This window comes from Bombus bifarius, unplaced genomic scaffold, assembly GCF_011952205.1.
Source record: "Bombus bifarius isolate JDL3187 unplaced genomic scaffold, Bbif_JDL3187 scf7180000009491_frag, whole genome shotgun sequence".
NCBI lineage: Eukaryota > Metazoa > Arthropoda > Insecta > Hymenoptera > Apidae > Bombus > Bombus bifarius.
This window is the reverse complement of record NW_022885154.1, coordinates 1-25,793: the sequence shown is the minus strand read 5'-3', so window position 1 is coordinate 25,793 and position 25,793 is coordinate 1. Positions and strand designations below refer to the sequence as shown.

General features: G+C 37.5%; 1 protein-coding gene, 2 long non-coding RNA genes and 4 pseudogenes across 3 annotated transcripts; 4 read left to right on the top strand and 3 right to left on the bottom strand.

The window, feature by feature from the left end:
• The first annotated feature begins 528 nt into the window (after nt 1–528).
• Nucleotides 529–3,461, top strand: LOC117215282 (annotated as a pseudogene).
• Nucleotides 3,462–4,793: 1,332 nt separating this feature from the next.
• LOC117215278 lies at nt 4,794–6,938 on the bottom strand. The gene is made up of 2 exons (XR_004489053.1): nt 6,622–6,938; nt 4,794–6,500 (listed from the first exon to the last, which is right to left on the bottom strand). It is a non-coding gene; the product is annotated as an uncharacterized LOC117215278 (long non-coding RNA).
• Nucleotides 6,648–6,766, top strand: LOC117215283 (annotated as a pseudogene).
• LOC117215277 lies at nt 6,929–9,348 on the top strand. The gene is made up of 6 exons (XR_004489052.1): nt 6,929–6,961; nt 7,283–7,346; nt 7,616–7,715; nt 7,860–7,917; nt 8,941–9,004; nt 9,311–9,348. It is a non-coding gene; the product is annotated as an uncharacterized LOC117215277 (long non-coding RNA).
• A 5,801-nt stretch (nt 9,349–15,149) lies between these two features.
• On the top strand, nt 15,150–16,214 carry LOC117215280 (annotated as a pseudogene).
• Nucleotides 16,215–23,022: 6,808 nt separating this feature from the next.
• LOC117215279 lies at nt 23,023–25,078 on the bottom strand (annotated as a pseudogene).
• Nucleotides 25,079–25,231: 153 nt separating this feature from the next.
• On the bottom strand, nt 25,232–25,679 carry LOC117215276 (the record flags this gene model as incomplete). Its single annotated transcript, XM_033461662.1, has 1 exon — nt 25,232–25,679. A coding segment is annotated over one exon (428 nt), but the record flags the coding sequence as incomplete, so codon positions are not given.
• Between the last annotated feature and the right edge of the window lie 114 nt (nt 25,680–25,793).

The following is a 25,793-nucleotide window of genomic DNA, read 5'->3' as shown; positions in this document are numbered from 1 at the left end:
ATGGCAGAAGGAAGAACGACCGTTTTTTTCATATTTCTCTTTCCCCGGGAAACGATGGAATGCCCGAGCACCTTGTTTCATTTCTTCTCGACATCAATTTCAATCTTTTTAAACGAAATATAATCTGAACGATGAAAAGTTCATTCAAATAATGCTCCGCGCCAGACACTCACGAAAATTAAGAAGAAACACGGAAAATTCGCGAATAAAACGGATTTCTTTGTCCCAGTGAGATAATAAATCTCGTACACGTATTGGTTTTTAAAATCAATATATCCACCAATGTGCACTCGTTTAACAAGGGTGATGGAACGTGCCAAAAATCTCTCAAGAGGGTCTTGGCAACGGAAGTGTCGAAAATGTCACAATTATGAATGAAAAATTCGAATAGTTGCTGATTTTACAGTCGAAACCGATAAAGAACTCCAGATATTCCCCCAATTAATTTACAATAAATTCGCGAAAATGATCGATTGCTGACGTCATTGTATTCTAGAAAGATCGTAAAACGATAAGAATTTATTGAAAAAACTTATATTCCATGATAACACTTCTAATAAGAGTACTAAGAGGAGCGATTCTGTACTCACCTTCCTGCCTCGAAGTACCGAACGCAATTAACCGTCCGCCCAGGATGGAACCGTTCGGAACTTTTGTAAGTCACTGCACGGCCGCTGCCTAGGGTGGAAATGTAATAGATATGAGTACAGAGCGCGTGAGCGAACTAAAAACGCGATAGAGAAGTAGAGAGAGGATGTTCCGTCCTTGTCTAATGACGCGCACATGTACAGGAAATATGTAACAGCGGTATACGAGCAGCGTCAGTGTCCACTAGTGTGCATGCCTGATTAAACATGGACAGGAAGTATCTATACATGGTGTTCTCTTTCTATTTCCATGTTGCATCCATCTTTCTATATCCATGTTGCATTAGGAGGAGAGTCGTATTTCGGAACGTCATCGGAACATATTATACCTTGTATGTGATTATTTGGAACACAATGGGTGAGTATATTATAATTAAAATATATTCCTAGTTCCAATTCTTTTGAATAGTGTCAGTGACCAATCGAAATAGAAATCAGTGGACATCATGGAAAGAGAAGGCGAAACCAAATTTGAAAATTCGACATCGGTAATTCAGTAGTTAAGAATAACTCAATCGATTATGTAGATTAACTAGTTATAAACAAATATATGAAGTATAAATTCAAATTATTCTTATCCATCTAAAAATTGGAAATTAAAAAGCAGAAGACAAGAAATTATCTTCGAGGATTTATATAGTAAATACATTCTTTTGCCTGTCTTACCTAGAGATAAAACAATTGTTTGATGGTTATCTTATAGTGTTCAGTCATTGCGAAAAATATTTTTAATTAGTTAAAAACTATAATTAATTAAAAACTACATTTTTTTATGTATATAGACGTTAGCGATGTATTATTCCGGGAAGCTCGTCTATCTCCCGAACATCGGGTTTGCGACAACATCGATTTGGAAATTATCGTTGCAGAGTATGAAAATTATTACAAGATGAAATTTCAAAAATATCCCATATTGTGTAAGAAAATAGCTGGAAGGGAAATGACGAGGGAAGTGACAAATGCAAGCAAAACGTAAGAATTTAAATTATTTAACGATATTAAACGGTATTCAACGTATTCAACGTATCGTATTCAACGTATCGTATTACAATATGATCCAGTGTTTGTAGAAGTATTGAGACAAAAGCCAAATCTGTTAGTAAACAAGCGAGAAGTGAGCCTGTGAAAGAGACGAATCTACAGCAGAAGATAACTGATGATAATGCGAATCATATTAATCTCGCAATGACAGTGACGTCAATATTCCCCAATGAGAGTGATGGACGTTCATCAGAAGAGCTATTTAACGTCCCAATGGAACAATCCATGCAATCGAAGATATTGAAATGCATTGCAAAGCTTTATTCAGATAATCCGGAATTACGAAAGATTGCTGAGGACATCTCATGCGTAAGTTATTTTCGATTAATATACGTATCGTAAAGCTTTTAAACGATAAAATTCCCGTCGATAAACCGTCCAACGTATATCGACAATGACGTGATTTCAGTAACGCTTCAAATATCAAATTACGTAACACTTACTTAATATAGAGAAGACGCCATTTTATCTTTGTATCGTCACAGGAGATCATAGTAAACAAATTAAATGTACATTGGGATGACGTTATAGGCCTAGAGGAATGTAAAACCGCTGTTAAGGAGGCCGTTGTGTATCCCCTTAAGTATCATATCTTTTTTGATGGCCCGTTTTCCCCCTGGAAAGGTATTTTGCTGTACGGCCCACCTGGTACAGGTAAGATACTCGTACTCTTTTCATTTCTGTACGTGTTTACAAGAAATATACAAAACAGGGAGAACGAAGTTAGCGAAGGCAGTCGCGACAGAATGCCATTGCACCTTTTTTTAACATAACTGCCAGCTCGTTGGTCAGCAAATGGAGAGGCGATTCCGAGAAGTATATACGTGTAAGTTGCTTTGTCTATGTAAGTTTCTTTGTTCCTTTGTCTATGAAGGAGAGATTCTAGGTATAAAAAGATTTGATTTTATTTTTCGTCATTTATATATAAATAGAATAGTTGTTTGGAAAACGAAATGATATCATATTCGTGATGAGGCAATGAATTTAAGGAATTTCGAATATAATATTTAATGAATAATAATTTTAATAATGAATAATAATAAAATTTGTTAAACTGAACAGGTTTTATTTGAACTTGCCTATAGTCATTCGCCTACAATTATTTTTATCGACGAGATTGACTGGATCGCCACAAATAAAGGAGACTGTATATTGTCTGAACCTGCAAAGAGATTCAGGTCAGAACTTCTTTCTAGATTGGATGGATTAGTGTCTAATGAGAATTCTAATGTAGTTCTTCTGGCTACAACTAATTCCCCTTGGTACGTATATCACGTTATTTCAATGTTTTCTAAGTAGAAAATATCGTAATATTTCTCCAAATTCCAAATATGTTATTGTGTTGTTTGAAGTATTCCTTCATTATTATTAGTATAATAGAACGATAATATTTATTGTAAATATGTTATTAGGGGCATTGATGCAGCTTTACTCAGGCGTCTCGAAAAGCAAATATACGTATCATTACCCAATGAAGTTGCTCGACTTGGTATATTCAAATTATACCTTAGCAACCACTTATTAGAAAATACAGATATTGTAAACCACATAGTAAAATGTACTGAAAGATATTCTTGTGCAGATATAAAATTGCTTTGTAAGCAAGCGTGGCTACTAGAAATAAGCCCGATATGGAGGAGACTTGAAAAGAAAGAAACACCTGTTACCACTTTGAAATATGAATTAAAAAGTTATGAAATATTAGCAAAATTGTTTAAAAAAATGTCACCTACAGTTATGCAAATAGATAAATATGATACGTGGAACAAATAAATACGCAATCGTAAGGACAGATATTGAAAAATATAAATAAATGGATTATCGTTCGAGAAATTTTTATTACCATCATATGATATTGCTCCATATCATGAAATATATACATGCCGTAATAGGAATACTATCATCAAATCTCTTCAAATGAGGGAGTGGCAAATGACGATGCGTATTGACAAGATTGCTCGATGAAGATCAATTACGTACTGTGTCCGCGGATTCCAAAAAATGAGTCCCTAAGTAGATGGAAAAAGGAGAGGAAACAGATAGATCACAAAGAGCTACTTATTGTAAGGGAAGAAATCTAAAACTCCAAATAAAGAACAAAAAGGAACAAGCTGCTTATGACGCTATCGTTCCTGGTCTTCCGTGTTCGGTCTCAATTACTCTTGCAGTATATTGTAGCAGGTTGTGTAGTATATTTGAGCATATTGTATTATATTTTGATGCGTACTATCTCTTCGATCACTTGTTTTCACCATTAAGACAAAAGAATAAAATGCTGATTGAAGATGCTTATTGTGACCTCAACTTAAGAAAGGAAATACTTCTTTTGATGTATATTCGAAACTGGAACATGTATCAACCTCGATGATGACCTTCATTGTTAGATTGAACTTTAGGTTTAAAAATTTGTATTTCAAAATGTGGTAGGAAGAGGATAAAACAAATTGTTAGTAATACTGAAAATTACATTTATTTTTACTGAAATCACTGAAATTAATACTAAGATCAGCGAAATTATTATTTTTCTAAAAATATTCAAGCCTTGAACTTTTTTTTCGTGGGGAGATCCTCATGGACACTGTCGGGGTAGTGTCGGACTTACCGACTAAAACCCCACGATAGTGTCACACAGTATAGAAAGCACGATATAAAAACCCCCCAAAATAAGCGCTCGAATCAATCTGTTAAAATATTTTGACGCAGTCTCTTGTAATACTTTGAATCATTCTGTAACATTTTGTACCGTTACTCTGTTAGATCTGCATAATAAACTCTGTTATCATATATAAAGGTAAATTTCTTCACCTTGGCCTACTTGACGCTTAATAAAGGTGCACCGGGACCTCTTTTGAAATTCAAGCCTTGAACTGCTCCGAATATTCATCGGATCTGAGTATTGGATACAGAAAATATCTGGGTAAATTTAGTCAAAAAATGTTTTCGCAGAAGGGAGTCAGTTTCAAACAGTAAGTTAACTTGAGAGAATTAAATTACAAAGTTCTGGCAGAATAACATAATTTTGCATAAAAATAATAAAAAAATGAATACGTCGAAACATTTTACAAAAAAGCAAAGCACGAAGTGTTATAAAAAGTGAACGAAAAGTGAAGTGAAGTGAGTTTATTCGTTTTACAACATATTTTATATAACATGCTCTATCAGTTTGTTACCTCAAATTTGCCTTTTATTTAAATTTTCTTACATAATTTTCATAATATATTCATAAAGTAATATTGAATATATAGTACAATTCTATAGACCTACTACGAGAAACAGATCTTAAAAACAGCAACACTAGTAAAGTAGAAGCGTTCTTCAAGCCTAAATCCAAATATGATACAGTGCTGAAAAAGTAGGATTACTATATCATAACAAGCAAAATGTATCTTCATAATCTATGTGCTACTAGCGATTTTCCACATGTTCAACGAGATATGCAGTACAGAGGACGTATAAATGTGTTTCTTTATTTTTGTTGAGTCACAAATCAGAATATTGAGTATGTTATTTTCCCGCGGATTGTAAAATCATAAATTGTTAAAGTGTCACGGCTCATTTTATTATCGTAACATCTGTTCAAAATTTGTCAATGCGACCTGGAGATTACGGTAGTGAATATGCAACAATCGAATGCCCCAGCGAGAAGGGCTCGGTCATTATATTTATTCTTATCGTGAGTTCGATAACAAAATATCGAGTTTAACAGTCGTATACAGAGCTCGATCATTCTGGATTATAGCCTCTACGTCTACGATTCCTTTTTGCTTTTGGCATTTCATCTACATTGTAATAACAGTTTTGACAAATGATACGGTCGAAGATATTTTAATAAGCGTGTTGGAGTAATTGGTAACAGTAAGTGAGTAATTATCCATACACCTCCGGGTGATAGGCTGGAAGTTCTCCATCCCAAGCACCGTAGAGTTCCTCTCCTTGTTCTTGTTCATAAAAAACGATGCCCTGAAACAGAATGTTTTCTTCTGGGGTAGGGAATCAGTTTCCTTTATCGAAAGCACTTGCGCTTTATTGTAAATCATAGGGTCTATTCTTTGACGACGTCCTGACCTCGGACGTCACATTTCACAGGCCAGCACGTGCGCTTCAGCCCTGGAACTTTCTTTATGGCCATGAACCGCTACAGTAGGAATTTTAAGGGAGCACTTGGTCAATAGATCCTGTATGGTCAGGACATATTTGTTTCCTTTTTGTGTTCTCGATGATGTAACCTAGACGTCCAGTAATAATTTTCTTCCCTTTGTCATCTTTCAATATCCCCGCTACGCACGTGTTCGTAACCGTCTGCTATTTTGGTTATATACGCCTTCTTCCGATTATTTTACGGAAGGACCAAAGGGATATCGGTGGGCCATTAGGCCTATTGAAGTTTCCCGACACTTTCGGCCCGTCGGCACCTACGCTTTATCGCGACACTGTATGTGTTTCGTCGGCCTTTCGTAAACAGTGTTCCGGCGATGCTATAATATGTATCAAAGAAACCGTTGGAGAGAGAATTGTTCTTTGCGCTACAGATCTTCGAAAAAGCGTACATCGAAAAAGCGTAATCTCATACATTTTTATTATAAATTAAAAATTTCTCGTCTCGTAGCTTGATAGATTGATCGTGGGAAAATTAACGGATCGACTCAAAATGTGTGTTACTTATCACGTAGTCTCGATATTCTACGACAATTAATGGACGAATGTAACATTTAAACACAATAACGATTTCGTCAAATTCCATCGGCATCAGTTCTACCCCATCAACACCTTTGGTAGCCGAAGTTATGCACAAGTAACTAACTAAACACCACCCTTAAACAACCAAAATCAAAACAACAACAATAACGACGCTGCAGTCAACAAAAATATGTGAGCAAAATGCAGTACTCAGACAACAAACACAACAAATTACAGTCATGCTACAACTACTTACAAACATGTTAAGTAAAAAATAGAAATGCCAACGCCCTGGCCGCGCTGAGTGCACTCGTTCCCGTCAGATCACGAAAGTTAAGTAGCGCCGGACACGGAGAGTACTTGGATGGGTGATCGCCTGGGAACTCCGTGTGGCGTTGGCGAAGCGCGCTAGGCCCGCCGCGCCCCTCGGTGAGGTTCAGGCTTGGTGCGCTCACGTCCACCAGCAATTCACCACTTAATAAACATATCAATCACCGCTAAAAGCACTAACGATCGCAAACTAGTTTATCACTACCGGCATCAAGACCTCCTTCGCATGACGTTAGACCATCCTCGAATTAACCCTATCTCTTGAAGTAAGTACCTCCTTATATATCAATAGTTAACCATTAAATAAATTAAATCAGTAAGTAAGCAACCCACTTAATATCACAACCTCTTAAAGTAAGTACATCCCTTATAATACTATAGACAAAAACCAAACTCCATACTTTTATATCACTAGTCAATTATTAAAACATAATAACTATACCTAATACATAGTCACCTATTATAGTAAAATAGCCTAATATATAATAAATCTCATAGTACCATATTAATAGTACATTAATAAATAAAATATATATTATATGATAATGAGGTCCACTTACTAAATGATCATTCAAATCTACTTTCAGATATCGAAAAATCTCGCTCACCTAGCACTACGCCAGCCAAGGCTTACCTCTCAAGTAAGAATAAGTACGTAAAGCAACTAAGTACATCCTGCATACATGCTTACAACGAAGTAATAATTAATAATACACACAAACATTGATAGATATATGGAAAGTTAAAGCCTTATTCTCTAGTCAATTATTAATAACACAATTTAATCGTACAACTCTAAAATCAAAAGTCGATTATAATAACAGTATCCTAATAAATAAGTAAAAATACTCTACACTCCATAATACCTACTCAATGTCAATTAATATAATAATATAATTAAAATAAACTCCTCTTCGCAGGATAATTCTTCATTCTACTTTCTAAGATCAGCTCCTTCTTTGCTCCTCAACACATTCATCACCCAATTCTCTGCCTCGTAGGAGCACGCACTTATTAGAAGTAAGTACATCATTCCTAGTACATCTATTTGAATAGACAAAATAAATATAAAGCATAAAGCGTAACATAACAATCACATAGTCAAAATCAAACAAGAGAATATAATAATCCTCTTAACAAAACTAACTCGAGGCCTGCTTACAGGCATCAAAACCTCCTTCGCTAGACACATGCCATCATCAATTTATCACTATCACTCAAAGTAAGTACCTCATATACATAAATACATAAAATATAAATTTATTGTCATTATATAGTAAGTAGAATCAAACATATATGTCGGAGATGAAAGGACACCGGAGCCTTCCCTCTGGAACTTCGGGAAAATCCGTAAAATTGTAATTAAAGTTTACAGTCGTAATTAAACAATCTGCTGTCATCCTGCCCAATTGTACTTGTTTGCGATTTGTGATAATAAACTTGGGCTCAAGGCGACCACCAGTCGCCGAACGTAGCCGCGGTCAACGGGACGGGCGCTTCGCCTAACAAAGGTGTGGAGTTATAGTATGACCCTCGTTAAAAGAAATACCAATAGAGGTACGTGACAGTAAAACATTCCAACGGTTCCTTCGGACAATGAATACCTGATGTTGAGGCACGTACACAGCACAAATCCAGTTAGCCCGAGGACCCGCTACAAAACCTGGGTTTTTCCGGCAATTAAGATTTTCCAAACGGACAGACAGTCTTTGTCCCAAACTGACCAATTGACAGCGACGTCAATTTCCCTTACTTTCGGAACGAGGGCTATCCTCGACAAATCCGATGGTCTCGTGTCCTTAGACACACCCCATCATAGTTTTCCTCTGTGGCATCATTGAAACGAAAATTCATTCTTTCCTGAGATCCCACCGACGAAGGGAGCAGCGCCTGACGATCAGTGAGTTTGAGTTAGAGCAAGTATATCTTTCATCCCGTTGACCGTGGATTCGTCATCGGACCTAAGACCAACGTCACTAACATCACAAGTGCCCAACCACCGCTGTTGATTGTCGAATCGGTAATGTCCATACTCGTAGCATCAGGCCGTATCTTCGTTATCACACAACGATGGCCAACTCCAAGGGAGGTCTATCAAACGCCCACAACCCTGTTCCTGACTGTTCTCCGACATATAAAAACTAAATATAAACTAACTCTCTCTACAAATCAAGTAACAATGGTCCATTATTAAAATGAGCATAGATATCCTAGCGAGATCCACTTCATGAATAATAATTCAAAGTCAATTTTTAGATATCAAAAACCTCGTTCCCTAAACACTACGCAAGCCAAGACTTACCTCTCAAGTAAGTACATTAGTAAAAGCAAGTAAGTACCTCCTTCATATATGCTTACAACCAAGTAATAATTAATAAAACACATAAACATTGATAGATATATGGAGAGTTAAAAACCTCCTTCTGTAGTCGATATTAGTAAACAATTAATCGTATAAACTCTATAGTCAATTACAATAAACTATCTGCTGTTAAATAGGTAAAAAATGCTAAACTTCATCGTACCTGCACAATGTTTATTGCCATAATAATAATATTACTATTATAAAATTAATATAACTTTAATATAATTTAATATAAAACTCCACTTCTCAGGATATCCTGTTCTACCTCCTAAAATCGAAACCTTCTTCACACATCACCGCACTTCGCCCAAGTCTTACCTCGTAGGGGTACACACCTATTAAGAGTAAGTACATCCTTTCCTATTGACATGTCGAGTCACGATCCGAGTCCGGGCTCGAGTCGCTATCACGGTGAGGACTTGGGGTAGGTAATGATTCTTCACTGAAGCTATCCATCTTCTTAGACCACGGAAGTGACTTTTATTGACACAAACAGAAAGGTTACAGAGTTGACGCAAACTGACGATGATCACACACTTGCAACACTAGTGACAATGGTCTTAGGTTCACTAACAAATACGCAGCCAACGGGATGGTAGGTGTACGTACTCTATGTCAGATTCTTTGGTGATATTCACTGACCGTAAGGTGTCAACATTTTCGTCGATGAGATCGCAAGCGAGAGAGTGAGTTTCCGTCCCGATGATGCCACAAAGAAGAACTATAACGGGGTGTGTCTAAGGACACGAGATCATCGGATTCGTCGAGAAAAGCCTTCGTTCAGAAAGTAAGGAAAATTGGCATTGCTGCTAATTGGTCAATCTCCCTATCGGTGGTTAGAAAAAGATGCTAGCCGCCCTCGAGGGAAAGTTGCTAGTGGGAGACGCCGCTCGTTGAAAAATAGGTCTCCTCTATTTTCCCGTAGTTGGGACAAAGACTGTTTGTCTGTTTGAAGGACTTTAGTTAGCTAAATCTTAAGATTTGTAACGGGCCCTCAGGCTAGCTGAACATGTACTGCGGAGACGCATCGACATCTGGCAATCATCTTACTCGAAGAATAGGGTCTGCGTGTGGCGAGTTACGGGACAGAGACCGTTGGAATGTTTATTGCCGTGTGTTACAACTATTTCATTTTTAAAGAGAGCTATACAATTACTCCATGTCTTTGTTAGACAAAGCGTTCATCCCGTGACCGCGGCTACGTTCGGCGACTAGCTGTCGCCTCGAGCACAAGCTCACTATCATAACTCTCAAACAATTACAATCGGATTGAATAACTACAATTGTTTAATTCCAGCTATAGTAGACTCTAGGTTACAATGTTGCGAGATTATCCAAAATTCCAAAGGCTCCGGTGTTCTTTCATCTCCGACATATATTACACTCCGAAGACCTCGATAACCCTCTTGTACGCACGCTTGTTGTCAACCGACCCCACCAGATTCTTCTAACAGCTTCGAATCGTCTTTGTCTCAACTGATACCTGGACGCCCTCTGACGCTTACACACACATTCACATGTACAGTGTAAATGTATCATCTACCTAACAGTAGTAAAATTTATTGTACGAATCCAAAATAGTGAGGGTTCAGAGTGCTATAATAAAAAAGATATCGAGCGCTAATTTGGAAAGGTTTTTATGCTGAGGTTTTAGTCCCCCTGTAGGGATTATCCCCGAGTGTATATCAGAGACGGCTATTCCGTTACTATCTGGTTATTGTATCGATAGCTGTGGCATGCAGTATGTTTTGTCCACCCTATTACTGCTTCTCAACATGTGACATTACTGAGCGTGTGACACTATTAAAAATTACGGAGAGAGCGGGTAGTCACCTAATGGGAAAAACGAATGTTTGTCTAACGACAAAGCTGGTTTTTCCCATGAACAAGGTCACCCATGAGCCACGTTGGTAGGAGGCTTCTTCCTCATACCTTTATGCATTAACGTGGGTTATAATCAAGCCGCATCGCGGACCGTTACCCTCACTTTTCATAACGAAAAGTGTGAACAACGAATCCCCTTCCTTCGTTCAAAAAATACCTACAAACCGAGCTTTCCTCCGTAATTACATGAGAGCGGAAGTTCAGTTAACTCTCCATTCTAACATACCCAACATCTCAAGACTTCGTCGACGACAACATATCTACCAGGACGCGAGCTCTGTCTTTAGATCAATCATCGTCTCTACACTGATTCTCTCATCTAAGAGCAATCCATTTATTCTTCACTTACCTCTTACGCATCGGCGTTATTATCTTGTGTAAAGTTGTTGGAAATACATACTTTATAACCCTGTTAATCGCAGCGTTATACAACCTCAACCACCCCTATTATCTCAATGGAAATCAGGGGATCGATCTGTTCGCGGCATCGATTATTACAATCGTAACGGGAATTTACGACTTCCGTTGACGCATTTCCTAGCAAAAGCGTCTCCCCACGACTGGTCGAAAATACAGTATGCTTGTGCGAATTTCAACAAAATTGCAATGGGTTACAGTGGATTACAAAGAGGGAGGGAAGTGCAATGAATTATTACGATAAATTGTAAGGGGTGTGAAGTGGGATGAGGTGATAGGAGAATTGGTGTGAGTGGAATAGTATTAAGTGAATATCAGGGTGTATGATACATGGCTCCATCAAGCGGCGGTATTAGGCGGGGGGGGGCGGTGTATCGCTCACACCAATTCCCGGGCCCCTTTCAATCGCAGCCGGGGCGGTCATCGTGGAGGTTTTAGTCGGCTGGAGTCCGGCACTACCACGCCGCTTTTCCCCAGAAGCGACCTGGTGTCAGTGCGGATTTCCTCCACGTTAATAAAAAAAAAAGGGTGTATATTACAAGGCAGTCGACGTGGATTATGATCGAGTGAGTGAGTTACAATATGTTTGGGTATAATTAAATGGTAATATCTTCGCTGAACAAAAATAAATGGAATAATTGGAGGATCTAATGTTAAATGTGAGAGAAACAAGAAGTGTAATGCTCGATAATCGTGGCGTGACGAGTCATAGATGAACAATATCAAAGAATATAAGGCAATAAATTATTGAATTATTGAATTAAAATATGAAGAGGAGTTGGTAAAGTCGAGTATCTATAGAAAATGCAATTACGAATCTCAATTTAAATGATAAAACTTTAAAAGGAAATAAAATTAGAATTGAATTAGGAGAAGCCAGAGTTGAATAAAATATAATAAAGAGTGGTAATATAATGAAGGAGTATCACGTAGAATACTACATAATATAATTGAAGAACTATATAAATATAAAGTTTTAAGAAGAAATTTATTTTCAACCTTAAGTAATTTAAATACAATAGCTTAGGATAAATATGTTTGGAACTATAATGACTCATCAGATAAAGTCAGTTCATAATGGAAAACAGTGAAAGAATTAGAGAGTGGAATTAGAAAGAAAGGAATTAATAGGAAACAGTAGATAATTTAAAAAGTAATAAATTAATGTATATAACGTATTAGTAAATGTTTAATATGCGTGAGTACGTTGTTGTAGATAATTCGAAAGGACGTTGGTTGTTCGCATTTATTGATGAGTTATTATAGCTTCATAACTACAAATTAATTAATTAATTAATTACAAACTATTAAATTAATGGTTAAGAATGGAAAGATTAAAAACGCCTTTAATAACAATAACTCATCACGCTAAGTCTGTTTATCGTGTTTTGTTTTTGTTTTAGTCGTTATTTATTTTACTTTTAATTGAATAACGAGAATGGTTTTGTATTAATTTTCAACGCAACAGTATTTAATATTGGCTTCGAGATGATAATTAATATAATAGATTTAAATGGTGTAAGATTATGAAGTATGATAGAGAATGCAATTGCACACGATGGAACACAATAATACACTAACACTGCCCTTTGGGTGGCTTCGACACGATTAATACCTGCTGGATTGGCACATGAATATTAGTAGATCGATGAATTGAAGAAGATACATGTGGGTGGTAGCATTGGGGCAAGGTGAGGTTTTCTTGTCACTAGGGTCAACTGTGAGTTGATGGGATAGGGGAAATGCAAATGCAAATGCTTATATGCAATGGAGTGTAGGAAGTAGGGCTCACATAATAATTTGAACGACGTGATGAGACGCGCACGTGTCATACGGTTGCCAATAGGTAAGCGGGCCCCTTCTTTAGGGGCTTTATGATACATTAAGGAGTGGTGCCATCTACATGTATGAAGTGAAGTATTATTCAATATGAAATGGTATGTGTCAATCTGGCTAAGTGGGCCACCTGGTGGCAATGGTTAATTAGGAAAGCTTAGTAACATGTACCGAGGGACATCTATGCAGGAGGGCTCGATGTATGCTGTTACAGTGGAAACCTCATGTACCTCCGAATTAAAAAGGGTTTATCCTCCGATGAGCAAGAAAAATCATAATTATTGGCGGAGTGAACAGTCGATGAAGTTAAGAAAGGAGGTGATGACGACGAGAAGAAGAGCTAGAGAGCAATGGCGAGAGGAACTGGAGACGCGGCACAGTGGATTTAGGAGTTGCGGAAAAAGAAGAGGCAGATGAGGAAACTGATTCGAACCAACAAGGAGAAGGGTTGAAAGGAATTCTGTGCCTCGTTGGGCAGGGATCCATAGCGAAGGGCGTACAGGGCTATCATGACGTAGCTTTTCTTAACGAGACCGAGGGGAAATATAAGTAGAACCCACGGGAGTATTAGTGTCAGCGAGGGCTTGATCACGAAGGAAGCGCTACTGGATGCCGGAGCTGAGATGAACCGGAATAAAGCGGTTGGTGTAGATGGCATACCAGGAACGGTGGTAAAAGAAATTGAAGGTTGCAAAATTACGTGTTGAACAGTGTTATCAACTGAGCACGAAGAAATTCGTTTTTCTTGAAAATGAAGCTTTATATGGAAAGATCTTATTCCACATTTTTCTCTTATTTTTGCACGTCGAATAACTTCCCTCTGCTTAATCGGTAACTAACCAAATTTACATGTTTCAAACAGATTTCCAAGATCAATTTTCTCGAAAACAAAGCCTGTTATTCTTTATATCTTTCTTGTTTTTCTTCGTACAAAACTGTTTTTCGTTTGTTCCTATTACTTGACCGGATCTTATGTTTCACATATTCTAACATACTCTATTCATATAAAAATTCGTAGTATAATAATCGTTACTTTCGATATTAAAATCATTATTAAATATTCGTTTAATTAATCTTAAAATTGTGATACAATCATAAAAAGCTACCAAAAGAATGATGTCTAGATTTTACAAGCATGCCACAAAATATATATGTCGGAGATGAAAGGACACCGGGGCCTTCCTTTGGAATTCATCGGAAAACCCTCAATATTTTAGCCTCTATAACTTAACTCGATTACAATTGTTCGAGATTTGTGATAATGAGCTTGGGCTCGTGGCGACAACCAGTCGCCGAACGTAGCAGCGGTCAAGGGATGAACGCTTTGCTTGACAAAAGTATGAGGTAATAGTATAGTTCTCCTTAAAAAGAAATAGTTGTAGCGGTACTCGACAGTAACGTCGATGCATCTACACAGTACATGTTCAGCTAGCTTGAGGACCTGTTATAAATCTTAAGATTTAGTTAACTAGTTAAGTTCTTCAAACAGACAACCAGTCTTTATCCTAACAGTCCCTAAATCTCCAACACCTACTGCGGGAAGATACGGGAAATCTGTTTTCCTCAAGGACGACGCTTCCCGCTAGCAACTTTCTCTCGAGGGCGGTTAGCATCCTTCTTCAACCATCAACATAGAAATTAACCAATTAACAGCGACGTTCATTTCCCTCACTTTCCTAAGGAAAACTTTCCTTAACGAATCCGATTATCTCGTACCCTTAGTCACACCTCCGCAGCGTCATCGTCACAGAAGGACAGTTCCTCTACGTTCCTTGAGTAGTCATCATCTTAATTTATATCGCGCACTTTACTCAATCGCCACCTTAACTCATCGTCTATCAGTTGTAACCGAGAATTGCGAATCGTCAAGTGTAATCGCGAGTTCTACGCAAAGTGTCGAAAGAGAGAATTGTTAATAAATATACTGTTTAAATATCTCCGAGTGTTTTTTTTTTGGCATCTATTACGTCCTACACACTTCAAATTCACAAGACATGATCCGTTAATTTCGTGATTTCCTGTGTCTTCTACGTGACACTATCTTCCATTATTGTGTGGAAGAGAAATCGGATGATATTAATAACTTAAAAAGAAAGAAACAAAATCAAGAGAACATGGTAGTCGCCAAAAGAATAACAATTGAAAAGTTACAAGAAGTACCAAAGATAAAAAACGAAACAGAGAAAAACGAACGTGTGTTGAACGAACAGGAGAAGAAAAGATTAAACTGAAATATACCAAACCTTCCAAACAAGATTTGAGATATGCGCTTAACAATGTTAATAATGGTGACGATAACGAGCGGAAGCCAAGGATATTTGCGTATGGATTTTACTGGGATAACAACCCTGATTTAACTCTCCTCCAGCCTAAAGAGTCATCTAGCGATTGTGAAGAAAAGCCAAAACTGAGAAATAAGAAATTAAGTGCCGCTGAACGTTGAGAACAGAAAACACAGAAGGAACGTGAAGTTCGTCAAAGAGAAGAAGCGCTCGTCAATAACCAGTTATCAAATTCTGTAGATCAGTTCGACAGATTAGTTTTAGCTAATCCAGACAGTTCAATAGTATGGCTACAGTATACGGCATACCGTTTACAAGCAACAGAAATAGAGAAAGTAAGAACAGTCGCGACAAGAGCGGTGTAAACGACTAATTTCAGGGAACAGAAGGAAAAATTAAACGTTTGGAAGGCTTAGTTGAATTTAGAATCGAAATTTGGAATTCCTGACTCATTAAATGATGTTTCTCAAGAGGCAGTGAGGTCTAACGGTTCACTGAAAATATACAGTCACATGTTGGCTGTTCGTGTCGTGGCTGGCAGGCAGATGGAATTAGAAAAAACAATTAATACCATGATTGGGAAGTTTAAACATATTCCCGAGACATGATTTAATAGTGGAGAAGGATTATTAAAAATCGAGGCACATTATGCAGAGAGCATTGCAATCTTTCCCAGTATCCGAACGTAACAAGTACTTTCTCCAGGACACCCCCAAAATTTCATTTATGAAGTAAGCACACTATGAAATTAGAAATATCAACCCTTTTTGGTTATTATTATCGCACAACTTGTCTTTTACATAGTATTTCTTTTCGAAAGCAAATCTTACCATGCAAATAGGCGCAATAATTTATTCTGTGGAACTTAATGAAATATATCGTTTTATTTTAGAATGAACAGTATAAGACAGATCTATCTTCAAAATTCTTCAACAGTCTCTGATTTTTTTGCTTCACAAGCTGCAGGCAACTGATCCTAAACCAGATGGAGGAATCAGCTACACCGGGGCAATAAGCAACGAGGCAACCCACGCGCGACTACATCACGAATCAAGAACATTATATCCAGAGATGAATAAACCATAGACCTATGGTACGATCCATATTTTTATGTCCATAGTCTATGACTACATTTATGAAGAAGTAGACGGTGACCGCGCGGATTTTCATTTAACTTCTCAATTTTGGCTACTAACTATTAAAAATTTGTAGTTCGTCCAAAAATTCAAATCGTGTCTCTCTTCAAATTGATCAATGATACACTTCATACAGAGCATCACATAAATGAATCGGTAGAGATCTCGAGTCGAAACAATATAAATCTACATTATTTAATGTCTTCATGATGCAGCATGGATTACCTCAAAAAATATGTTTAAGAAGATAGACGCAAAACATAATAACCACGAACGGGAAGTACAAAAACGAAGACTTCTTGGACAAGGGTATTTACCTGGGTACCTACAAAACCAAATTGTACAATTTCAGGCACAATTCAAATGTCGCCGAGACCTCTGAAGAAGTCAATAGCGCGGACGTGGTTGTAACGATCGATTAGCTAAAACTACTGCTGCACAATGGAGCAGTTGCGTCCCAAACGTACTAAAAGATTTTTGATTAGACATATTCCTGTTTTTGTCATTACAGAATAATCAATAAAAAGGACGCACTTGAGATCAGAGAAATTGTAAATATGTCAATTTATTATTACTTTTTTCATTTTTATCTGTATCAATATTAATAGTATTTTGTATATGTGGTAGAAAACTTTACATAACTGGACTGTTTTAGCTATTGTGTAATTAAGGTTGTATTTTCAATCAATCGCGGGGAGACGTAATCGCGCGGAAACACATCAGCGGGAGTCGTAAATTCCCGTTACGATTATAATAATCGACGTCGCGAATAGATCGATCTCCTGATTTCCGTTAAGATAATAGAGGTGGTTGAGGTGATATAGCGCTGCGATTAACAGGATTATAAACTATATATTTTCAACAAATTGATACAACGAACTTACGCCGTTGCGTATGATATATGTCGTAGACGACGATTTGGCGTATGAAGATGCGATACACATGCACAGTATTCTTTGGTAATACAGCAAGGCCCTTACAGTTGAGTTTCTTGTTGTAGTTGACGTAGCAATAGAGGAGACTGATGTTCCGATCTCATGCAATTACGGAGGAAAGCTCGGTGTGGGTGTGTTTTCTTGAACGAAGAAAGCGGATTCGTTTCTCACACTTTTCGTTAATAAGGTGAGAGTAACGATATGTGATGCCTATTGGTTTCAGTCATGTTAATGAGTGGTGAGAGGAGAAGGAAACCTCCTACCAACCTTGCTAGGGGGTGTCATTGTTTACAAAAAATCCGGAAAAAGCCGGATTTTCCGTTAGATAAATATCCACTTTTTCCGTTAGGTCACTGCCCGCAGTCTCCGTAATTTTTAAGAGCGCCTAATAAGCCTAAGGACCTTTCCAATAACCCTCTATAAACCGAAAACCTTTCTAGGCTTAAAAAGTCCTCCAGGACAAAAGGATTAACTTAAAACATGTGTTAAAATAATGACGTTAAAAAGTTAAAGTTCTATGGTGGGGCCTTAGATTTATTGAGGGCCTGTTTAATGGTGCTTGGGTTTTGACGGTCCGACAATGAAGGACGTCGCACGGATCATCTTGCGCCACGTAACATAGGTTTTGCTCACGTGATGTAATGAAATATGTGTCAAAATGTTTTATTATTTTTAATCATTTTGTACACTGCTTCTCTACATATTCTACAGCCATTTCTTGAACACGAGTCATGTCTTCCTCAGTACCATGCTGCTCTTCAAAATTTTTTTTATTATTTATTTATTTAAATTTTTACAATTTGTCCAGTAGGACATTTGGTAAAATATTATAGCGGTATACTAATATAACATGTGGGTGGCTACCCCCAGCGGGGTACCATTATCGTGTTTGTTAGGTTATGTCCTTGTGAGATCTGTTAGGTGTTTCCTTTTTAATCTTCTTTTTATGCTTGATGTGTCGACCGTTTCCGCTGCCAGCCGGTTTGGGTGCGTTGTATTTGTTTGGGTATTCTTTCTCTGTACCTTCTTGCACTTCTGTTAATCTCCTCCTTGACCATTGGTATTCCCAGGTCTTTCCGAATGTTCTCGTTTCTAACGTACCATGGCGCGTTTACTATTGTTCTGAGTATTTTAGATTGCGTTGCCTCTATTTTGGTTATATGGCTCATTGCTGCTGTTCCCCATAGTGCTATTCCGTACGTCCAGATTGATTTTATGACCATTTTATATATTTTTAGTTTGTTTTCTATGCTTAGTTTGGATTTTCGACTTGTTAGCCAGTACATTTGTCTCCTTGCCATCTGTATTTTGTCTGTTGTTGCTTTAATATGCTGTTTCCATGTGAGTCGTGTATCTAAGTGGAGTCTTAAGTATTTGACTTGCCTTGTTTGTATTATGTGTGTGCCATTTAGTACAATGTTTGGTGGTTTCTGTTTTCGCAGTGTGAATGTAATATGGTTGCATTTATCGGGGTTTGCTTTTATTTGTTTATCTTGCAGCCACTTTTCTATTTTTGTGATATGTTCTTGTAGTAATTTGACTGCTGTTTCTGGGTTAGTGTGCCTGACTAGTACAGCTGTGTCGTCCGTGAGTGTCAGTATTTTGCTATTGGTAGTTGTTGGTATGTTTTGTCTATAGTATTGATCCTAAGACGCTTCCTCGCGGAACCCCTGCCTTTATGTCTTTAACTTCAGAGTATGTGTCCTTGATTTTTATTACGAAGGTTCTGCTGCTTAAGTAAGATTTTATTAATTGGTATATTTGCTCCGGAAATTGTTTCCTGATTGTTTGTAGTAGGCTTTCGTGGTTTATTTTGTCAAATGCTTTATCTATGTCCATAGAGAGGGCTGTACAGTATTGTTTGTTTTCTAATGCTAGTATTATTTCTTTAATGAGCCTGTGCATTTGCTCTATAGTGGAGTGTATGTTTCTGAATCGAAATTGGTGATCTGGTATTAATTTTTCCTTCTATATTATTGGTTTTATGCGGTTGCATATTATTTCCTCTGGTATTTTGGAAAACACAGGAAGTAATGATATTGGTCTGTAAGATGCAGTTTGGTGTGGTTCTTTGCCTGGTTTAGGTAACATTATGTCCTGTGCTAGTTTCCACAGTTTAGGAAAGTATTGGATTCTTAGTATTTGACTTGCCTTGTTTGTATTATGTGTGTGCCATTTAGTACAATGTTTGGTGGTTTCTGTTTTCGCAGTGTGAATGTAATATGGTTGCATTTATCGGGGTTTGCTTTTATTTGTTTTGCTTGAAGCCACTTTTCTATTTTTGCGATATGTTCTTGTAGTAGTGTAACTGCTGTTGCAGGGTTAGTGTGCCTGACTAGTACAGCTGTGTCATCCGCGAATGTCAGTATTTTGCTATTGTTAGTTGTTGGTATGTTGGCCGTGTATGATGTGTATAAAATTGGTCCTAGGACGCTTCCTTGCGGAACTCCTGCCTTGATTTCTTTAACTTCAGAGTATGTGTCTTTGATTTTTACTATGAAGCTTCTTAAGTATGATTTGATTAATTGGTATCTCTGCTCCGGGAACTGTTTCCTGATTGATTGAAGTAGGCTAGTGTGGTTTATTTTATCGAATGCTTTTTCGATATCCATAAAGAGTGCCGTGCAGCATTGTTTCGTTTCCAGCGCCTGTAAGATTTCATTGACGAGTCTGTGCGCTGGTTCTATTGTGGAGTGTTTGTTTCTGAATCCGAATTGGTGATCCGGTATTAGTTGATTCTTCTCTATTATGGGGTTTATCCCCAAATAGTAAACTATTTTCTCTAGTATCTTAGAGAACATCGGAAGTAGTGAGATTGGTCGGTAGGATTTGATTTCGTGTGGGTCCTTGCCTGGTTTGGGTATCATTATGATTTGTGCCAGTTTCCAAGTTTTTGAAAAGTATTGTATTCTTAGTATTGCGTTAACTATTATTGTGATTTGTCTTATTGCTTTTGGCGGAAGGTTTTTTAAGATTTTGCCGTTAATTAGGTCGATTCCTGGTGCTTAATTATTTTTTGTTTTCTCAATTATGTTTCTGATTTCTTGTGCTGTTGCTTTGGGTATGGTGTAGTGATTGTCAGTTGGTGTACTAGTAGTTAGCGCGTCCTCGTCCGTATGGCTATTGTGGTTGCTGTTGTTGATGTTGTGTGGGGTGAATGTGTTGCATAGGTGGTTGGAAAATTCTTCAGCTTGCTCTTCGTTGCTTCTTGCCCATTCTTCTGGTTGCTGGTACCAGTTTTATTGTCTTCTTTATTTTTTTTGTGGCTTTCCATAGGGAGTAGTTGTAGTTCTCGTGAGCAGATAGTGACTCGATGAACTTTGTGAACTCGTTGTTATTGTGCTCTTTTATTTTGTCTTTTATTTCTTTTGTGAGTTTGTTTAGGTGTTTTTTGTTTTCTTTTGTTCTTTGTTTTTGCCATTTTGCTTTCGCTTTTCTTTTTTCTCTAATTTTTTCGAGGATGTCTAGTGGAACTGTTTTTGTTTGTCTGTTGGTTGTTTCAGGTATAGTGGTTGCCCTTGCTGCTTCTTGGATAGTTTCTGTGAATGTTGTTACTGCTTGATCGATGTGTTCAGGTGTTTTCAGTGGGATGTTGCAGCTGATTTTGCTCTCTATTATTTCTTTGAATATTTGCCATTTGGTGGTTTTATTGCATAGCTTCTCTGTGCTGCTGTAAAGTATTGGTTTGTTTCTGTATTCAATTATTATGGGCGTATGGTCGGAGGTAAGCTCGAGGCTGGGTGCTATGTTTAGTTTATTTGCGTTTAGTCCCTTTGTAACTGCAAAGTCTAGCAGGTCAGGTATTTTGCTCAGGTCTGTCGGCCAGTATGTCGGTCTTCCTGTGGATAATATATTGAGGTTATTGTTTCTAATGTATTTTTCCAAGGTTCTACCTCGAGGTGTAGTGATTCTTGATCCCCATAGTGTGTGCTTTGAATTGTAGTCTCCCGCTGCAATATACTTGTCACCTAAGTGTCGAAAGTACTCTTCCCACATTTGCGTTGTAGTTTTGTGTCGCGGCGGTACGTATACTGCTGACAACTGCAGTTGGTTGCTGTTAGTCTGTACGGTAACGGTGGTTGCTTGTATATGTTCCTTACTGACCTGACTGTGTAGGTGATGTTTAATGTTTTTTATTACTACTGCCATCCCTCCGTGTGCTTTCCCTGGAGGATGCTTGGTGTCGCATATGGTGTAGTGCGGTATTTTTATATAGCTTTTCATTGTGAGGTGTGTTTCTGAAACGAGTAGTATATCGATGTTGTTGCTATACAGGAATGTTTTAGTTTCTAGGGCCCTTTGTTGTAGGCCGTTAGAGTTCCAGGTTGCTATTTTAAGCGTGTCTATTTTTATTTTTTGCTCATCACGTTAGTAAGTAATTGTAACATGTCTGTTATCTGCTGTGTTTGCTGTCTGAGGAGTTCGTTTTGTTCGCTTATCATTTTTGTGAGTATTTCGGTGTTTTTTATGGAATGTTTTATTAACTCTTTGATTTCTGTAGCGTCGTTGCTGTGGTTGTTCTATTCTTGATTATCTAGGGGTGACGACCGGTTGACTATTTGCGCGTAGCTTCGGTTTTTGACGGTATTGGTGTTAGTGTGGTTATTGTTCATTACATGCTGTGTATTTGATGCTGACATAGATTCTGTGTTGTCTTGTTGCGTGTGGAAATTGTTGTGTGTCCTGTTTCGAATCGGCGGGAAGAGTTTGCTTTGTAGTTGTTTTCTGACTACGCAGCCTTTGTAGCTGGCTTGTGTTCGCCGGGCTTCTGTTGCAGTAGTTTTTTGTGTGTCCGTATTGTTGACACCGCATGCATTGTGGTATATCTTTTCTATGTCTGGGTGGCTCGACTGTGATTATTGTGTTTGAGATTTTTTTAATTTCAAATTTTTCTTTGTTGTTGCTTTTCGGTTCTAACTCTATTAGGAATAGCGGTAGTGGTTGCTTAGTGTCAAATCTGGCTAAATTGTTGATCGTTCTTACCTGGTGTCCGATCTTGGCCAATTCCTCGCATATTTTGTTTGTATTTGTTTTGGAGTGTAGACCTCTGATTACTGCTTTGCAGCTGTTGTCGGATTTGGGTTGGTAAGTGTGATACCCAGCGTTTTCTTCCTTTAGCGCTTTAGTTACTTTTCTGTAGGTTTCTGGGGTATTAGTTTGTACTTTTACCTGGTCCAGTTTGAGCTGTTTGATAGTGCAGTTTTCTTTTCCTGCCGTGCTGTTTAGCAGATCAATGAGGGGGTCTATTATTTTTGCGTCTATGTAGATTGGTGGTGGCTTGGGAGTGAGTGTTCTTGGTTTTTCTGTAGGGTCTGTGTCCATCTCTTCTGTCAGTGAGCTGAAGGAGTTTTGTGTAGGAATTTCTTGTAGCCATTGTTGACTTTCTGTTTCTGTGGTCCTCCTATCGTTTGTGTTTGTGTTTATTTTTCTTTTTTTGCTGGGAGTTACAGTTCTTCAACTTTCGTTATGTTGTGGTAGATCCTTGTTAGTATTGCTCTTTACGTCGTCTTCTTGTATTATTTCCATTTCTATTTCTTTTGTATTTGCGCAGTCCTGTACTTCTCTTGTTGTTTTAATTGGGCTCTGTTGGTCTACTGCCCTGCTTATAGTGTATGTTTCTCCTTTGTTTAGTATTCTTATTGATGGTACTTTTTCCATCCTCGATTGGTTCTGTTGCTCTACTCTTGTCGCACAATGTCGGAGGCACTATGTTTTACGTACGCATAGCTCGACTGCTCGGGCAGAACTCGTTCTTCAAAATTGATGAACTTTTTAAAGAGGATCTTTACCTTTCTAGGCGGTAATGCCTGAACAACTGCTCTCTCTAGAACTTTCCTGTAAATACAAATTATTAGAAGATAAATTCTGTATGAAATTAAAAAGACAAAATATAGTTGAAAAAATATTTTTACCTTGCTATATCAGTATCATTAGATTTAACTAGAGAATCAACATAACAAGACCATATATCCACCTGTTTCGGATAAGAACTTAGAATTTGCTCAAACAGAGTTACTGCTCTCTCTTTATTTCTGTAGTGTACATACGTTCAGATGCTGGCAAAGATTGGAATGCTCTCTGCATAATATGCCTCGATTTGTCCCTCGAACCCATTTTTAGCAACCCTTCTCCACAATTAAATCACATCTCGGGAATACAGTTAAATTTTCCAATCATGGTATTAATTGTTTTCTCTAGTTCCATCTGCCTGCTAGCCTCGACATGAACAGTCAGCATGTGACTGTATACTTTCAGTGAATCGTTAGACTTCACTGCCTCTTGAAAAACATCATTCAGTGCTTTAGGAAATCCGAATTTAGACTCCAAATTCAACCAAGCCTTCCAAACGTTTAATTTTTCCTTCTGTTCCCTGAAATTAATCGTTTTCACCGCTCTTCTTGCAACTGCTCTTGCTTTCTCGATTTCTGTTGTTTGTAAATGATATTCCATATACTGTAACCATACTATTGAACTGTCTAGACTAGCTAAAACTAATCTGTCGAACTGATGTACAGAATTTGGTAACTGGTTATTGGCGAGTGCTTCTTCTCTTTGACGTATTTCACGTTTCTCCTGTCTTTTTTGTTCTCGACGTTCAGCGGCACATAATTTCTTATTTCTCAGATTTGGTTTTTCTTCTACTTCATCTTCACTATCGCAAGATGACTCTTTATCCTGAAGGAGAGTTGAGTCAGCATATTTCAAATCTTCTTCGGAAGCTTTGGTATCTTCCAGTTTAATCTTTTCTTCTCCTGTTTGTTCAACACACATTCTCTTTGAATATTCCTTTTCTAAATCTTTCTCTGGTTTTTTTCTGTTTCGTTTCCCTTTGTTTTTCATGTTTCGTCTTCCCGTAACTTTTCAATTTTTATTTTTTTGGCGAGTGCCACGTACTCTTGATTTTGCTTCTTTCTTTTTAAGTTATTATTATCATCCGATTTCTCTCTCACACAACACTTCTTTTCAAATGCAGATTTTATGACGCTGAGAGGCATAATATCGGATTTTTTGAAATTTAATGAGGTGTAACATTTAATTTTAGAATGAATAGTATAAGGTGTTAGATCTGGCAGTAAACTATTTATGTGACGACGTACAGGTATCGCAGCTAAAGTTCCGTTGCCAATACCTTGAAGGAGCATCAGGATAAACCAATTTGTCACCATTAAGATTCTACCACGTAGCAATTTACCGTCAGGAAATTGTATTTGCTTATTTTGTTTGGCACTTATTTTGGCACTTATGCATTATTAACGATAACGTGGTCGATTGGACAAGCTCGTGTACGTAATTTTTCCATATAATCGTCCCAGAAATTTTGTCCCCTATTTTTTTATTCTCAGAGTAATGATTCTTAGACACTATACCTAGCAAGTTATTCTGCAATTGAACAACCAACCAATCAGGCGTAATTTTTTCAATCTCTCCAGTAACTCTCTGCCCTAATTTGACAGATGCAATGGGTCTGTTTTTGTAATATGAATTCCTTGAAAGTTCTACTAATTTATTAAAATACAGGATCAATGGATTCAATGTATATTTTCTTTAGCGGTAATGTTAGTCTTAATTGTTGTTCTTTCCTGTTAATAGAAAATATTTTTGCCAATAAAATTTGGTTTGCGTGCAGTAGATTAAAATTACTAACGTTACTATGGGACACATATCCAAATGGCGTATATTCTGCAACTGGAAAAATAAGTCTTATACCAGTCTTATACCCATATCCTTGATCGTACAAGGTATACAGTCTCCTATTTTCAGTTTTTCAAAATTCCTGTACCTTCCTTGAGTTGCAAAAGTCCTAGTTAAAATTAAATTAGGTACTGTAGCAAATAGAAGAGCTGAAAGTGTATGACCAGGAACATATTTTGATGCTAGTAGAGCTGCAATCTCCATACAAGGTGACATGTGACCATCTAGTAAAAATCCTGTACTAACAGTTTGTCCTTTATATCTACTGACTCTTAAATATAATCCCTGAGCGGATGATTCTATTATTGTGCCCCCTACTTCTTCACCAATATCGAATGTTGCTTCTTCAACTTTTATGTCTTGATTAGCCACATTTAGAACTACTTTTCCCGAATCTGTGTTCACTGTTTGAATTTTTACCAAAATTGTTTGTCCAGCTGAATAGTTTCAATTTACGTTAGATATTTCCAGCTCGAGGGCAGTATGTGGAATCCAACCTTTGACATCCCCGAAAAACTTTACCAATATTCCACGCTTATGTATTTGAACGA